We start from the raw sequence: 17,728 nt of genomic DNA on the forward strand, positions 1-17,728 counted from the left end.
CAACCCGCCGTTCAGCCGGGCCGGGCGGGTTCCGCGGGGGGCGGGGCCTGGGGCGCGGGGCCCGGGGCGCGGGGTGGGGCGGGGCGGGAGGGCGCGCGGGGGCGGAGCTTGGGACGTGGGAGCGGGGCCCGGGGTGCGGGGTGGGTGGAGGGCGGGCGAGTGGGGGCGGGGCTTGGGGCGGGGCGGGGCGTGGGGCGCGGGGAGGGGCGGGCGGGAGCGCGGGGGCGGAGCTTGGGACGCGGGGGCGGGGCCGGCCCAGCGGTACCTGGGAAACGCCCGCCCCGGTTGAGGCAGGCGTGGCCGTTGGGGCGGAGGGCGGTGGCCGGCCGCGGGCAGGACGTGGGGCCGGGCTCGGGGGGCGGCAGGGAGGCGGCGCTGTCGGGCCGCCGGCGGACGTTGTGTGTGAGGAACGGGCGGACGGCCGGGCCAGCGCCTCCTGCTCGCCGGCGCCCATTTTGCCCGCCCGCCGAGAAGAGCCGTGCGCGGCCTACACGCTCCGGGGACCTCCCGCCAGCGGCATCGCTGCCCCCGCCGGCCTTCTCGCGCCCAGGGGACGCTCTTTGAAAATTGGGTCCCGAGTTAAGGTTTTCTTTTATTTTGTTTCCAAGTTAGGGGCCTTGAATTTGGGACCACTCTTTCACTGGACCACTTCCGGTAACCGGCCGGTAACTTCGGTTCGGTGACCTCGGCTCGGAATGCGCCTCGGCTCTCCCCGGGCTCACGTCCCGATCTCGGCTTGAGTGGCCCGGGGTGGGTGACCTGAAGTTGTAGCCTCGCTGCTCTTGAGGCGGATTAATTAGCCCAAGAAACACTATATTCATGTGAGTAACCTCTTGGCAGAAACAGTGCTGCACTGTATCTGAAAAGTATCACTCCTAAGCTTGGTGGCTGCTACTTTCTCCGAAGGCTTTTAGGTATCTCTGTGTTCGATACAGGGAAAGGGAAAGGGGAATTCAAGTTTCGATTCGAGGTCAGATGTATCTCAGATCGCCGCAGATACGCACGAGTTTCCTCAGCTCGCCTTGTCTCGGTGATATCAGACCCGGTGAAATTATACGTAAAAGTCATTTTCTTTGGAGGTGTGATAAACACGCCATAAGGGAAAGTACGCATCTCCCAACTGCCCAGCCTAGAAATTACACGCGGGTTCTTGAACGAGTCTAAATCAAAGACAATCTATGCCGTGCTGCCGCTACAGCCGGTCAGTGCCTGTTGGTTTGACCGGTTTCGTGTGTAGTCTGGGAGCCAGGCGAACAGGCCAGTACTGGAAAGGGAACACGCCCAGGGTGCTGCTGGAGGACGTGTTGATGCTTTGCTCTTCTCCCAAGTCAGTTCCAACCCCAATCTCCCCACAAATAGGGCCAACGTCCCGTGGAACTATCAGGAACATCTATGCCAGCAACCTCCATTGTTTACCTAAAGTTTAAGAATCATATTGCAGATCCTTCCACTATTCATTTTGCTAATGGTGAAGCAGGGGCGACATTTCAAGTGTGCGATTACATTCGACCTATCCGATTTTGCTCTTAAGCTTCGATTTTACAGCATATATTCTTTTCAATTGCTCTTCGCGGCTAGTGTGCCCTGCGCTGATGGTGCACGAATGGCTGTTATTATTGTTTTCTGATGGGACTTCTTCCGTTTATAACCACTTTTAGGCAGCACTAAAAGAGAAGAAAAACACCTTTTGTCTATGGTTGGTGTTCCTCAATCTCACATTCAACATTGACATTCTCTTTTATAATGCTCATGGGTGTATTAGACAGCTCTAAAGTTTAATTGGAGTAAAAAAAAAAAACTACCGACATTTATGTCAAAGTTTATTATGTGCTAGACTACAAAGCATCTCTATGTCTCATATGTGTAAACTGCCCCAGTTGGAACCAGCGTCTGCAACTTCCTAGCTGTGTTACCTCATGCAAGTTAGCTAACTTCTCTGTGCCTTACTTCCGTCATCTTTAAGTGAAGGTAATCGTAGTATCTACTGAGTGATTGTGAAGCTGGCAAGGGTCAATATATATAAGACATGTAGAAACTGCTAAGTAAGTGCTGACAATCATGATCAATATGTTCTTTTATCATTTAACATTTTAGAAAGCTGGAGTGTAGAGAGCTCAACTTATCCGAGGTCACAGAGCTAGTAAGTTGCAAAACCAGCATTCATATACAGGCCAGGCTGACTCCAGGGCTGGCATTCTTGATATTAATAACTTCACTCATTGTAATTAGATGAGTTTATTAATTCACTTCAAATAAAATAAGTGTATTCAACTGATTTATGTTTGAAAGCTGTTCAAACACCTGGAAGTTAAGCCAAATTGTATATTTTTAAAAAGACACAATAATTCATTCTATACATGAAAAATAATGGTTTTACTTACATACCTAAGGAAGTCCTTCTTTGTGATCTGTCACCTATTTAAAGTAGTTTACAAACCGCCTTACTACGAAATAGTCTATCTAGGCCAGTATGGTCCCTGGTCATATTCAGGTTACTATCAGGGTAACCCCCATGAGGGCAATCTTTCTTAGTGTATTCATGGGTATGCTCAGTCGTTCAGTCATGTCTGACTCTTTGTGACCCCATGGACTGTAGCCTGGCAGGCTCCTCAGCCCATGGAGTTTTCAAGGCAAGAATTCTAGAGTGGGTTGCCATTTCCTCCTCCAGGGGATCTTCCCCACCCAGGGATCGAACCCACGTCTCTTGCATCTCCTGCATTGGCAGGTGCATTCTTTACCACAAGTGCCACCAGGGAAGCCCTACATTCATGGGTAATTAAGGAATATAAACACTTTTTTTGGCCACACGGTGAGGCATGCAGGAACCTTTGTTCCCCAACCAGGGATGGAACCCGTGAGCCCTGAATTGGGAGCACAGACTTAACCACTAGACTGCCAGGGAAATCCCTGTAAACACTTTTTTGAGTCCACTTGAATTTGTATCTGGTAGTATACCTTGAGTTTAGTGCAACAGGTTTATATTCCATGTATTGTATTGCACTTTGTACCTAAGTTTATCTCAAGGTTTCAGAGATTCATCTTAGTTCACAGGGCCCTGAAGTTTATGCACAAGTGTCATATACAGAAGAATGTTCTCTAGTCAGATAAACCAGGGGGAATGTTAAAGTTTCGTGCCTGTATAACTTGCCAGAGCTTTTATTATCCTTAGGTGCTTTATGCTTCCCTAAGATTCCCAAACTTACTTGACCAAGAAAAAGTTAGGGGCCAGCGTTCCAAGGATCACCTCTAGGGAGACTGTGTTCCATTCATACAACCTGTGATTCTGGGGCTGCTAAGTTGCTTCAGTCGTGTCTGACTCTGTGCAACCCCATAGACAGCAGCCCACCAGGCTGCCCCGTCCCTGGGATTCTCCAGGCAAGAACACTGCAGTGGGTTGCCATTTCCTTCTCCAATGCATGAAAGTGAAAATGAAAGTGAAGTTGCTCAGTCGTGTCTGACTCTGGGCGACCCCATGGACTGCAGCCCACCAGGCTCCTCCGTCCATGGGATTTTCCAGGCAAGAGTACTGGAGTGGGGTGCCATTGCCTTCTCTGGTGATTCTGGGGGCTTTGCTCTTAATCCCTCTCACTGAGCCTTTGCATTTCTCAGTTCTTGTTGATTTGCATTCACAGGGCAGCTTCTCAGTCCCTTGATCCCTGCAATTGCCTTCCACTGGGCCGTCACATGTCTCCGAGTGGCAGTCCAGGGCTGTATGTTGGGGTTTGTCCCCAGGCTCACCCCACCAATGCCCAGCATGTTGTCCTGTGGGTCACAGCAGTACACGTGGTGCCTTTCCTCTCAGAATATTTTGCAGAGGTTCACAGGCCTCTTGGTAGTGATTCTTCCTAACTTAGCCCATCCAATTGGTTGGCCCTCTATTCTGCTGGAAATATCTCCTTTCAAAGTCAGGGTAACCAGTAAATGTTTGCTTTTCCTTCAAAACATGTAAATGTCAGTGTGGCAGTCTGTTAGTTGTTGTCAGGGCCTACCTGTGAAGTTGAGATGGCCCTAAAACCCTCAACGCTGGGTTTCTACTTTAAAGGGGGGGGCGGGGGAAACACCGATTTCTTCTGTATCAAAATTCTGACTTGACTCTCTTTTTGACATTCCTATTTACTGTTTTTCTTTTCTTGGATCACTCCTTTCCAAAGCTGTGGGGTGGGGGACGGGGAAGAGAGGCAGAATAGTTGTGTCTGCGAAATGGAAAAAAAAGGCTTTGAACAAAATAACAGCTATCTAATCGACCCAGAGAATGAACCACTCTCTACCCATGTTTATATGGCCTTTTGTCTGTCTACTCAGCATACCATGTCCATCCACTCCCAGGAACACTGACTAGCATTTGAGGCTCACAGTGCCCCAGTACTGCCCAGTACTGTGTTATTCCTTCTGTCTAGTGCTTATAATACTATATTGGGGTGGGGCGGGGACAGGACTTGTGAAATAAGCAGAGCAAAATGCAAAGTGATTTATAATTAGTGGCCAAAATGTGATTTTAGACATAAATGTTCAGTACACATCAGAGGCAAGATGTTTTCATCAAGGAGGCAGACATGTACCCTCTGTGGTCATGGCACTGAGATAGGCAGAGAGGCCTGGGAAGGCATATTATAGGTGAGTGGACAGGGAGAATTCAAGGAGATCCAACCAGTCCATCCTAACGGAGATCAGTCCTGGCTGTTTATTGGAAGGACTGATGTTGAAGCTGAAACTCCAATGCTTTGGCCACCTGAAGCAAAGAGCTGACTCGTTGGAAAAGACCCTGATGCTGGGAAAGATTGAGGGCAGGAGGAGAAGGGTACAACAGAGGATGAGATGGCTGGATGGCATCACCGACTCAATGGACATGAGTTTGGGTAAACTCCGGGAGTTGGTGATGGACAGGCAGGCCTGGTGTGCTGCCGTCCATGGGGTCGCAAAGAGTCAGACACAACTGAGCTGCTGAGATGAACTGGACAGGGAGAACATGGATACAGCACTAGACACAATGAATCTGGTATTGGGGTGAAGTTGGTCTCAAATAATAGTGGTAGTGGCACTGGATGGCATTGGTGACAGGTGGGATGTACCCACTGAAGAAGAGGAGGAAGTCCAGGATAAGTCATAAGTTTTGAATCTGCAGGATAAGGAGAGGCTGTGTTGCCACTGAGAGAAATCGGGATTTGGTTAAGGAGAAGGCATTCTGCCTTTGATGAGTTTGAAATAAGAGAGCCATATAAGACAAAGGGCTTTCCTTGTAACTCAGTTAGTAAAGAATCTGCCTGCAATGCAGGAGACCCAGGTTCAATCCCTGGGTTGGGAAGATCCCCTGGAGAAAGGCATGGTGACCCACTCCAATATCCTTGCCTGGAAAATCTCATGGACAGAGGAGCCTGATGGGCTGCAGTCCATGGGGTCGCAAAGAGTCAGGCATGACTGAACAACTAACACTTACTTATAAGACAAAAGGTATGATAGGCTCAGAATCAGGTCCACTCAGGGTACAATGGGCAAAGCAACCATGATGCTCTTAAATCGATTATTCATGCCAATCAAACCATTTCCTCCCTCTCTCAAACATATTTCCACCTACCTTTCAGTGAAGGTAAACTAACAATGTTAAGGAAAAACAACAAATCAGACTCAGCTTGTTCTGGCAAAGGCTGGGTTCAGCTCAGTTAGTTCTCCTCTCGGACTTCACCCTGCATTCTGGCTTCTTGTTTGCTCCTGACAGTCTCATTTTGAGGGTTTAGCAACCTCCCAAGCCATATTGCAGTCCCTCTCCTACCTAATGGTCAGCCAGTGGGAATAGAAGGCCTCTGTTTTTTTGTAGTGGATTCCCCAATGGCATGTCTGCACCCTGCCCAATGTAGACATCCAGGGAAGCCACCCCGTGATGCTGAAACTTGGCCCCCAAAGGTTCATCCCTGCAAAGTGCAGGTCGAGGTATTGTGAGACCCTGAAATCCGATCCAGAAGTGGGCAGAGGATCCTTACAGTAGAGCTGAGTTTGTGTTACAGAAGATTTGGCCCCAAAGGTGTGCTTCGCTTACACCTCTCAAAGAGCAGGTGAGCTTTTCTGCTTTTCTGACTTGGGAAAACAGAATGTAAAGCCACCCGTCTGTGGGAAAATGGGCTCCTGTGACACCCCGAAGCATTAAAATGAAACGAGATGGGTATAACCTCTTTTGCTGTCTATCAACTCTTAACCATCACAACCCCAGACTGTCTTGGAACTGAAACATTCCATGATATGACCTTATATATTTTCGCTAAAAAGAAAACTGCCTTTTGGAAATGCCTAGCCCCTATAAGTAAGCTTTCTAAGAAAGCTGCTTAACAGGTCGTTTGCCTTTTAAAACAAAATTCTGATTGCCATTTAGAAAGCCACACACATGATTACATGATTTGACCTGCACAGTCTTACCTTTTAAGATGGAAACTGCTTGGAAAGGGCTTTTACTTGGGGACGGATGGCATGCATGCATCTGTTCTACTGCTTTCCTGCCCCAATAAGTGTGTTCTTCTGTGCACTGCTGTGCATACTCCATGGCTCACTACATTTTGTCAGATGCTGTTTGCGGAATGCAAAGACTGCGAGACCACCCCCCCGCCAACACCTGGCTTCCCATAGCACTGTTCCTACATGCCCCCAGAACCCCTTCCCTCCCCGAGTTCTCGAGTGCTTCGCCGTCAGCAGCCTTACTCAAGGTTCTGCCCCAAGTTTCAAACCGGCCACGAGCTTCAGATGCCCTGGGTTCAGTGTAGACGGCGCAAGTAAGCGTCAAAGAGGTTGGCTTCTAGTTGGTGGTTGCTAGTACCAGGTCCCCTGGCTCATGGGTGTGTTCAATCCAAGGCCCAAAGTCACACCTGTGTCCTGTGCACGGGTGCTGCAGGCTTAGGTGGAGAAAAGCAGGGCTAGCATTGGACCCCAAAGCCCAGGATGGCAGGACAGGATGTGGGGGCCCCACCCGATCGCCTCTGGGTTCACCAAGAGGGTGTCTACCGCGACGAGTACCAGCGCACGTGGGTGGCCGTCCTGGAAGAGGTAATTGTTTCTCCTTTGCGGATTTCTTGATTGATTTTTTGCTTTCAAGTACATCCGTCGCACCATCCTGAAGTCTCTGGTTTTCTGTGTGATCGCTTCTCTCCACCAGGAGACGAGCTTCCTAAGGGCCCGAGTTCAGCAAGTTCAGGTTCCTTTAGGTGATGCAGCCAGGCCAAGCCACCTTCTCACCTCCCAGCTACCTCTCATGTGGCAACTCTACCCCGAGGAGCGCTACATGGACAACAACTCTCGCTTGTGGCAAATCCAGCATCATTTAATGGTAGGCCTGTTGCTTAATCATGTTTTTTTTTTTTTTTTTCATTGTCCTGGGCCTCTTATGACAGAGTACTCTATAAACTTTTCTTTTTCTGGCAGGTCAGGGGCGTAGAGGAACTGTTGCTTAAGCTTTTGCCTGATGATTAACCGGGTACGTATTTTCTCTCTCTCCCTGTCCCTATCCTGCTGCTTCTTTTTCGCTCTGATCGTGGTGATGTTAATGATCTTTTCTTTTCCACCCCTCCCCCCGCCAGGTGCTGGGATTCTAGGAAGAGATGCTCCACTGTTCTGTTCAGTAAATGACAATCACGACATTCACCACTGCAGTGCACCCACCTGTGGGCCTGGGGTGGGGGGGCGTGGGGTGAAAAACTGCTCAAGAACACAGAAGTTTAGAAAGGGCCATGAAGAACATGGAAAGTGGAACTGCAGAGGAAGGGTTATGCAGGTAGAAAGCAAGCCAACACAAGCATGTAGTTAGGATATGTAACTTGCCATTGACTCCTTTGGAAATTGCCATAGACCCGTTAATGGACATCATCCGCTGGACCTGGGATCTGATGAATCCCACAAAAGTCAGCACCTGCTACAGAACAGATGCCCCGATCACCAAGGACTTGGTACTGATTTAGAGAGAAGAGAGCAACTGCTAGCAGCATCAGCATCTCTTTGTCGCTAATTTGCCCTGCAGCAATTCACCTGCCTTTCCTTCTCCCATCCTGTAAATATCCTAGGTTTTGCGCCAGTGTTTCCCATCCCAGTACTGACCTAACTCAGATCTACTGAGAAGTTAGGGGGCTCTGAGGGGAAAAAAAGAGAAAAAGATTATTTGCATTCATGAAATAGCTACCAAGGCTCCTGGGCCTTTTTCCTTTCTGAAATGGTGTCTTCACATTATTAGAAATTGCTGATCAGAATCAGGGGCACTTAAGTTTATTCTCTGGTTTCAAATATCTGAAGTTGGTTTCTGTAAGAACTCCACGAAAAATTTTAACTGCTTACCTAGCACCTTTCTCAGGAAGTAGTAATAGCACCGAATATTGCTGATTCACTACCTGATAAAGACATTTCCTGAGTTAAAATACTCATAGCACTTTATGTACGTTAAAAGTAAGGTTTTACTTGTTAAAAAATCTCGGGAATAATAGCTATCATGTGTTCAGTCCTTACTGCCTTCTATGCAGTTTATTGCCTTTATGACATTTAATCCTTCCATCAGTGCTTTCAGGTAGGTATGATCCCTATTTTGTACATCAATAATAAGGAAAAGGCTCAAGGAGTTAAATCATTTATAAAGGTGGTTCTGTGGTTGCAGCTCTGGCTCCTCTAGCCCAATGTTGGTTTACAGTGGTCAAGATGAGTTGAATTCAAGGGTTTTTTTCCAAGCTATTTATATCTTCCAAACCAAATGGAATATTACACAAATACAGCATATTCATCCTCTGAATGGGAAGAACATTGTAGTGTAATTGTTTTCCAGCAATTGTAAGAGCATACTGCTTGTCTCAGAAGAAAATTCCATCTAGAGGGGCTTTAAAGTCTTTATGTATAAAAAACAAAATAAAAATCATTTTTCTTATTTTAGTTTTCTGGATATGCCGCAGAAGGATCCGTGCCAGAAACAAGCCTGTGAAATACAGAAATGTTTACAAGGTAGTACGTTAAATGCTTTTTCTCTGTTTCCACTTTATCTGTGAACTAACAAGAAACCAAGTGTTCTTTTTATCATCAGACAATACTAACTCCACTCAGAATATAATATTTCTGTAATTAATTTATCCTCAAGATTTTCCTCATTATATCACCAAAGATGGCAGAAAATAAAGCAAAGATGGCAGAAAATAAGCAATGTGACCTAAGCTTAGGGTTAACAAATCCTGGTTGTACATTTAGAATCACCTGGAGAACTTCAAAAACTTGCCCAGAACAATTAAATCACACTCTCTGCAGCTGGGGTCTGGGTAGGCCTCAGTCGAAATCATTAACCAGGTGATTTTAATACACAGCCAGAGTTGAGAATCACTAAGATGAGCAAAGTCCTTTTTAAAAAAGACTAGTTTTAAATGTGGAGAAGGCAATGGCACCCCACTCCAGTACTCTTGCCTGGAAAATCCCATGGACGGAGGAGCCTGGTAGGCTGCAGTCCATGGGGTCGCACAGAGTCGGACACGACCGAGCGACTTCACTTTCATTTTCACTTTCATGCATTGGTGAAGGAAATGGCAACCCACTCCAGTATTCTTGCCTGGAGAATCCCAGGGACGGGAGAGCCTGGTGGGCTGCTGTCTATGGGATCGCGCAGAGTCGGACACGACTGAAGCGACTTAGCAGCAGCAGCAGTTCTAAATGAGTTGGTCATACTTTACCAACTCACTTTGGTGGCCGACAACTCACTTTTTAAGAGCAGTCAGGTTAGAAGGTGTGGGGGTGAAAATACAATTGGGATTCAGCAACTAACTCTTAAAGGCAAAAGTTAATTTCAGCTAAAGCATATTTGATATGATTTGTCCATTTTGTTGGACCAAATACTAGAGGATTTTAGTTTTTTAAATCAGCCAATGATTACTAGCAGAAAGCTACAAGGCTATCTGAATTTGAAAACTGATTTTTTTTAATCATTTTTTCCCATTATTAAAGTAATAGACATGGATGCCCACAAAAACATAAAAATGAAAGAAGAGAAAATGTTCAGAATTCACCCAAAGACTCACCACCAAAGAAAACCCTTGTTTGTGTATTTCCATTGACCTTTAACTTTGATTCTTGGACTTTTCCATTTATGATGCAAGCAATATTTTTTAAATCTTTTAATCTGAAATGTTAATGGAAAATAAGAATGCCATTTTATTCATCCTTTTCTTTCCCTTCTCCAAATTGATGAAAAAGGACGGGGAATTCCCTGGCAGTCCAGTGGTTAGGACTCCATGCTTTCACTACCATGGGCCCAGGTCATCCACCACCTGCCCGCAAAGAATGCTCTTCACAATTTCTTCTCCCAGATAAATTCTTAGGTGATTCTGATTCTTTCCTGATTTAAATTAGCATCATATGGCTAAAGGAGAACACACATCAAGTTAGAGCTGGTTACACCCCCTTGCTACAGTGAGAGCCAAAAGGACTGAAATAGAGACCACTAAATACTCAGTGTATGACAATCGCAACTGAAAGGACTTTAAATAACATTGACTTAATCCTTTCACCCGTGAGATGGATATAAGCTTTGTAACTTGTCCAGGGTCACAGAACTAGTAAGGGGCACAGTGATGATTGGAACTCCTTTGGTCTGGGTCCAAACCTGGACTTAGCCACCCAACCATACTCTTGCTAATCAGAATTGTCTTTCCTATCCCAGACTAACTCCCATGCATCCCATTTTAGTAATAGGGAACTCAAATCAACTATAGCTTACCTAGAACCTTTAGATAAAGTCCTCCTAGACTTAGGGTCTATCTTTGGGGCAAATGTTTTATATAAAGGACCTAACAGGAAACATTTTAGGCTTTGGAGGTCAGGAGGTCTTTGGGTAGGTGTATGTGGCTGTGGGTGTGGGTCAGTGTGGGTGTGTGTTTACAACCTTCTATAAAAACCATTCTTAGCTCATGCATGGGAAGTCGTTTCAGTCATGTCTGACTCTGTGCAACCCATTGGACTATAGCCCACCAGGCTCCTCTGTCCGTGGGGTTCTCCAGGCAAGAATACTAGAGTGGGTTGCCATGCCCTTCCCCAGGGGATCTTCCCAACCCAGGGATCGAACCTGCATCTCTCATGTCTCCTGCATTGGCTGGTGGGTTCTTTACCACTAGTGCCACCTGGGAACCCCCCAAATAAATTTATTCTTAGCTCAGCTGTTAAAAAGGCTGAAGCTGCAGTTTCTCAACCCCTAATGCAAAGGTTTGTTTGGGAACATCCAGCAGCCACCTTAAACTGAGTGCAAACTAATGTGCAAGGGATGAGTGACTCCTCCCTAAAAAAGAGAGGAGGTTAGAAACCGCTGCCCTAGAAAAAGGCACATAAGTAATCAGCCTTAAAGAAAAGGAAATTAGATGTGAAAATATCTTCTGAGCACTTTGTAAATCATACTCTTCTTCCTTATTAAGCTGTCGATGGGTCTCTAAATCAGAAAGAATTCAGTAGATGTGGTTACATCCTCTTTCTTCCATGTCTGTAGGCACATTAAGGTGAAAAGGACTGGGAAGTTCAGGTCTCAACGTCCCTGTGCCTGAGTTCTATAAGATCATGACTAGGGTCTGCCTGTCTGTTTTTCAGCCAACAACTACATGGAATCTAAGTGTCAGGCTGTCATCGAAGAACTGCGTAAGTGTTGTGCTCGATATCCCAAGGGAAGATCTCTCATCTGCTCAGGATTTGAGAAAGAAGAGGAAGAAAAGCAGACACTGAAGTGCACACCACAGTAAAGTTCTGCCGAGAACCAAAACGCTGCTCTACGTTTCCACCATGCGGGTTTTATTTATCCTCCTGACTCTTTCTTCAGGCCAGGTAGCAGCAAATATCCAATGAAAAAGTCAACTATAAAAGTTAATATGCCATCTATGCAGAACAAATATAAATATATTGAACAAATGTGTAGAATGGGATAAAACAGCTGCTAAAATAAATCTTTTCAGTGAACATTTTTGGTTTGATATATGTGATGTTTTGCTTTCTTGTTACTAAAGGCAGACTTGGCTGCTTGTTTGAAAGGTGATAATGGAGGGTCAAGTGTCAGTAGAAAAGCAGGCAAGCTGGGGAGGAGGTGGACTCTTGTCCTCACTCCAATTCTGAAGATTCTGATCAGCCATGACAGTTTTTAAAGGGAAAAGGGGGAAGAATCTCAGGGAACCATTTAAGCAGGAGGTTGGCTTCTGCATCCTTCTCCTTTGTGTGCAGACTAGCTGACTCTTCAGATGTTATCTTGCTGGCAGGATTACTTATGGGGGCTACTGGGGGTGGAGGCCTACCTACTTCTGTCTAGGAAAAGAATCAACAAGTTAGGCGAGGCATGGTGTGCATTCAGGACACATAAGTCAGGAGTTTGCTTAAATTGCCTGGTGATCTCATTCCTATGATCAGGTTCTTTTAAGGTTACAGGGGAACCAGAAATGGGCAAATAGGAAAAGGGCAAAAGAGCTGCTTTCTTTATAACAAAATATATATTTGGTCTTTATCTCCATTCTTTGCACTGTGCTCCTAAAACTCTTAGAATTTCCTAAGTGATAAGTACAATCAGGGAAAGAAAAAGAGGAACTAAGGAGCCTCTTGATGAGGGTGAAAGAGAAGAATGAAAGGGCTGGCTTAAAACTCAACATTCAAAAAACTAAAATCATGGCATCCAGACCCAACATTTCATGGCAAAGAGATGGGGAAAAAGTGGAAACAGTGACAGATTTTCTTTTCTTGGGCTCCAAAGTCACTGAGGACAGTACTGCAGCCATGAAATTAAAGGACACTTGCTCTTTGCAAGAAAAGCTATGACAAACCTAGACAGTGTATCAAAAAGCAGGGACGTCACTTTGCCAACAAAGCTGCATATAGTCAAAGCTATGGTTTTTCCAGTAATCATGTACAGATGTGAGAGTTGGACCGTAAAGAAGGCTGAGCACTGAAGATGATGCTTTCATACTGTGGTGCTGGAGAAGACTCTTGAGAGTCCCTTGGACTGCAAAGAGATCAAATCAGTCCATCCTAAAGGAAATCAACCCTGAATATGCATTGGAAGGACTGATGCTGAAGCTCCAATACTTTGGCCATCTGATGCAAAGAGCTGACTCATTGGAAAGACTGAGGGCAGGAGGAGATGAGGGCAACAGAGGATGAGATGGCTGGATGGCATCACCGACTCAATGAACATGAGTTTCAGCAAACTCTGGAAGACACACACCAGGGAATCCTGGCGTGCTGCAGTTGGAGCACACCAGTTGGAGAAGGAAATGGCAACCCACTCCAGTATTCTTGCCTGGAGAATCCCAGGGATGGGGGAGCCTGGTGGGCTGCCATCTATGGGGTCACACAGAGTTGGACACGACTGAAGTGACTTAGCAGCAGCAGCAGCAGATAACTTTAGGATAGGGGCTGGTTGCCAGGGGAACCATGCTGCAATGTTAGAGGGTTGTAACTTTCAGTTTCCACCCCCACCCTGACCTCTGAGGAGGGAATATGGGTGAGAGGCTGAATAAGACTAAGTTCAATCACCAATGACCAATGATTTGGTCAATTGTGACTTGTCACAATCAATGGTGATCTTTGTGACTTGTTAAAAGATCACAGAAAGACTTCCCTGGTGGCGCAGTGGATAAGAATCCACATGCCAATGCAGGAGATGCAGATTCAAGCCCTGATTCGGGAAGATCCCACATGCTAAGGAGCAACTAAGTCCATGTACCACAACTGCTGAAGCCTGAGTGCCCTAGAGCCTGTGTCCCATGAGAGAAGCCACCACAATGAGAAATTCGTGCACTGCAGCTAGAGAGTAGCCCCTGCTTGCTGCAACTAGAAAAAAGCCCATGCAACAATGAAGACCCAGCACAACTTAAATGAATGAATAATTTACCAAAAAAATCACAGAAAAATAACAAAGTCAGTTAATCATCAAAGTAGTAATTAATGATCCCTGGTGGCTCAGACGGTAAAGCGTCTGTCTATAATGCAGGAGACCTGGGTTCAATCCCTGGGTTGGGAAGATCCCCTGGAGAAGGAAATGGCAATCCACTCCAGGACTATTTCCTGGAAAATCCCATGGACAGAGGAGCCTGGTAGGCTACAGTCCATGGGGTCGCAAAGAGTCGGACACAACTGAGCAACTTCACTATCACTATAGTAATTAATGAACGTTTTTGCACACACACCAAAAAGACAGTTTGTAAACATAGAGCACTTAAACCAAAACATGGGATGAGGCCCAGGGGTGTACTGTTATAAAGTAGTTTACATAGCATGACAGAAGTGACTGTTTTTGCTTGGCAGTGACTGCTTATGTTACTAGAATTTTCCTAAACGGTAGGGAATTGGTCAGTGGTTACCTCATATCAGCCTTGGAAAACAGTTCAACTTTGTCTTACGATTTTCAGAAGCATAAGCAAGAAATGACCTAGGTCAGGTTAGTCTCCCAAAGTTAAATTAAGCCTTGCTTGTGTGACTAAACTGGTTTTGTCTGCTCAAGGAGTTTTCAAGGCTAGTCTCAGTTTCTCCTTCTTATTTCTTTAATTTTTATTGAAGTATGGTTGATTTACAATGTGTTAATTTCTGTGGTACAGCAAACTGATTCAGATATACACATATATACATTCTTTTTCATATTCTTTTCCTTTATGGTTTATCACAGGATACTGAATATAGTTCCCTGTGCTATACATTAGGACCTTGTTGTTTATCCATCATAAATATAATAGTTTTGCATCTACCGAATCCCAAACTCCCGGTCTCATCCCCCACCCTTGGCAACCTCAGGTCTGTTCTCTGTGTCCATGAGTCTCCTGCTTTGCAGATAGGTTCCTCTGTACCATATTTTAGATTCTACATATAAGTGATATCATATGGTGTTTATCTTTTCCTGACTTTCTTCACTTAGTATGATAATCTCTAGGTTCATCCACGTTGCTACAAATGGCAAAATTCCATTTCTTTTTATTGCTGAGTAGTAAGTAGTCCACTGTGTAAGTATCATATCTTTATCCATTCAGTGGATGTTTAGATTGTTTCCATGTCTTGGCTATTATGAATAGTGCTGCTATGAACATAGGGGTACATGTATCTTTTCAAATTAGAGTTGTCATATTTTTCAGATATATGCCCAAGAGTGTTGCTGGATCATATGGTAGCTCTATTGTTAGTTTTTTGAGGAACCTCCATACTGTTTTCCATAGCAGCTGTACCAACTTTCATTCCACCAACAGTATAGGAGGGCTCTCGCTCCCTTTTCTCCACACGCTCTCCAGCATTTGTTATTTGTGACTTTTTTTTTTTTTTTTTGCCACACTGTACGACTTACAGGATCTTAGTGCCCCAACCAGGGGTTGAACCCATTCCCTTAAGTGTGGAGTCCTAACCACTGGGATGCCAGGGAATTCCCTGTTATTTGTAGGCTTTTTAATGATGGCCACTCTGACTGATGTGAGGTGGTACCTTATGGTAGTTTTGATTGACATTTCTCTAATAATTAGCAATGTTGATCATCTTTTTTTATCATGTTTTCATGTGCCTATTGCCCATCTGTATGTCTTCTTTGGAGAAATGTCTATTTAGATATTCTCCCCATTTTTCAACTGGGACATTGGTTTTTTTCTTATTGAGTTGTATGAACTCTTTGTATATTCTGGAAATTAAGCCCTTGTTTGGTTGCACCATTTTCAAATATTTTCTCCCAGTCTGTAAGTTGTGTTTTCATTTTGTTTGTGGTTTCCTTTGCTGTGCAAAACCTTATAAGTTTCATTAGGTCCCACTGTTTATTTTTGCTTTTATTTCTATTGCCTTGGGAGACTGACCTAAGAAAACATTGAAATAATTAATGTCAGAGAATGTTTTGCCTATGAGCTCTTCCAGGAGTTCTATGGTGTCATGTTTTATGTTTAAGTCCTTAAGCCATTTTGAGTTTATTTATATGGTGAGAGCGTGTGTTCCAACTTCATTGATTTACATGTGGCTGTTCAGCTTTCCCAGCACCACTTCCTGAAGAAACTGTCTTTTCCACATTGTGTATTCTTACCTCCTTTGTTGAAGATTAATTGACCATTAGGGCTTCTTAGGTGGCTGAGTGGTAAAGAATCCACCTGCCAATGCAAGAGACACAGGAGACCTGGGTTTGATCCCTGGGTTGGGGAAGATCTGCTGGAGAAGAAAATGGCAACCTACTCCAGTATGCTTGCCTGAAGAATCCCATGGACAGAGGAGTCTGGCAGGCTGTGTAGTCCATGGGGTCACAAAGAGTCAGACACGACTAAGTGACTGAGTACACATTTTACACAATTGACCATAGGTGTATAGGTTTTTTTATGGGCTCTCTATTCTGTTCCATTGATCTATATGCCTGTTTTTGTGTCAATATCATGCTACTTTGACTACTGTAGCTTTGTAATACTGTCTCAAGTTTGGGAGGGCTATGCCTCCTGCTTGGTTTTTTGTTTGTTTGTTTGTTTAGGATTGCTTTCATAATTCGGGGTCTTTTATGGTTCCAAATGAATTTTAAGATTATTTGTTCTAGTTCTGTGAAAAATATAATGGGTAATTTGTTTGATAGTGATCACATTAAATCTGTAGATTCCTTTGGGTAGTATGGCCATTTTAACAATATTAATTCTTTCAATCCAAGAGCATGGGATATCTTTCTATTTCCTTGAATCATCTTCAATTTCCTCTGTTAATATTTTTTTGTGCTAAGTTACTTCAGTCGTGTCCAACTCTTTGTGACCCTATGAACTGTAGCCCACCAGGCTCTTCTGTCCATGGGATTCTCCAGGCAAGAGTACTCGAGTTGGTTGCCACGCCCTCCTCCAGGGGACCTTCTGGACCCCGGGATCGAACCCATGTCTCCTATGGCTCCTGCATTGCAGGGGAACTCTTTATCACTGAGCCACCAGGGAAGTGGAACTAAAAGAATGTTCTTTTAGTTCTCAGCATATGTCTTTCACCTCCTTGGTCAGGTTTATTCCTAAGTATTTTTTAAATGTAATTTTAAAACAGATTGTTTACCTTCCCTTTCTGATATTTCATTGTTAATGTAAAGAAATGCAAACAATTTCTCCCCCGCAACCCGCCCCGCCCCGCTCCCTCCTCCACTCCCTGCAACTGATTTCTGTATGTTAATCTTAAATCCTGCTGCTGCTGCTAAGTCGCTTCAGTCATGTCCGACTCTATGCGACCCCATAGACAGCAGCCCACCAGGCTCCACCATCCCTGGGATTCTCCAGGCAAGAACACTGGAGTGGGTTGCCATTTCCTTCTCCAAATCCTGCTGCTATGCTGCTACATCACTTCAGTCATTTCCGACTCTGTGCAACCCCATAGACGGTAGCCCACCAGGCTCCCCCGTCCCTGGGATTCTCCAGGCAAGAACACTGGAGTGGGTTGCCATTTCCTTCTCCAATGCATGAAAGTGAAAAGTGAAAGTGAAGTCACTCAGTCGTGTCCGATTCTGTGCGACCCCATGGACTGCAGCCTACCAGGCTCCTCTGCCCATGGGATTTTCCAGGCAAGAGTACTGGAGTGGGGTGCCATTGCCTTCTCCCCAAATCCTGCTACCTTGCTGAATTTGTTGATCAGTTCTAGTAGTTTTTGTGTGGAGTCTTTAGGGTTTTCTGCATATATATATATCATGTCACCTATACAATGGTAGTTTTACCCATTTCCCTACCAATTTGAATACCTTTTTTTTTTTCTCTTATCTGATTGCTGTGGCTAGGAATTCAAATATAATGTTAAGAGAAGTAAGAAGGTT

The 17,728-nt window shown here is 45.0% G+C and overlaps 3 protein-coding genes across 7 annotated transcripts; 2 read left to right on the forward strand and 1 right to left on the reverse strand.

Moving 5' to 3' along the window:
- Positions 1-11: 11 nt before the first annotated feature.
- LOC129639998 (basic proline-rich protein-like) lies at positions 12-821 on the reverse strand. The gene is made up of 2 exons (XM_055565273.1): positions 647-821; positions 12-556 (listed from the first exon to the last, which is right to left on the reverse strand). Exons 1-2 carry the CDS (start codon positions 819-821, stop codon positions 12-14), a joined length of 720 nt encoding a protein of 239 aa, XP_055421248.1.
- Positions 344-11,933, forward strand: CMC4 (C-X9-C motif containing 4). 4 transcript variants are annotated; one of them, XM_055563954.1, is made up of 3 exons: positions 344-821; positions 8,888-8,955; positions 11,569-11,933. In XM_055563954.1, exons 2-3 carry the CDS (start codon positions 8,898-8,900, stop codon positions 11,715-11,717), a joined length of 207 nt encoding a protein of 68 aa, XP_055419929.1. In that variant the 5' UTR covers positions 344-821; positions 8,888-8,897; the 3' UTR covers positions 11,718-11,933. The 4 variants fall into 4 exon arrangements, with proteins under 4 accessions (XP_055419929.1, XP_055419930.1, XP_055419928.1 ...); XM_055563955.1 differs by lacking the exon at positions 344-821 and adding an exon at positions 7,871-8,023; XM_055563953.1 differs by lacking the exon at positions 344-821 and adding an exon at positions 8,040-8,530.
- MTCP1 (mature T cell proliferation 1) lies at positions 3,567-8,955 on the forward strand. 2 transcript variants are annotated; one of them, XM_055563949.1, is made up of 4 exons: positions 3,567-7,026; positions 7,136-7,306; positions 7,402-7,453; positions 7,557-7,678. In XM_055563949.1, the coding sequence occupies exons 1-3, from the start codon at positions 6,922-6,924 to the stop codon at positions 7,447-7,449; spliced, it is 324 nt and encodes a 107-aa protein (XP_055419924.1). In that variant the 5' UTR covers positions 3,567-6,921; the 3' UTR covers positions 7,450-7,453; positions 7,557-7,678. The 2 variants fall into 2 exon arrangements, with proteins under 2 accessions (XP_055419924.1, XP_055419923.1); XM_055563948.1 differs by lacking the exon at positions 7,557-7,678 and adding an exon at positions 8,888-8,955 and having other exon boundaries at positions 4,147-7,026.
- Positions 11,934-17,728: the final 5,795 nt, after the last annotated feature.

This window comes from Bubalus kerabau, chromosome X (assembly GCF_029407905.1).
Source record: "Bubalus kerabau isolate K-KA32 ecotype Philippines breed swamp buffalo chromosome X, PCC_UOA_SB_1v2, whole genome shotgun sequence".
NCBI lineage: Eukaryota > Metazoa > Chordata > Mammalia > Artiodactyla > Bovidae > Bubalus > Bubalus kerabau.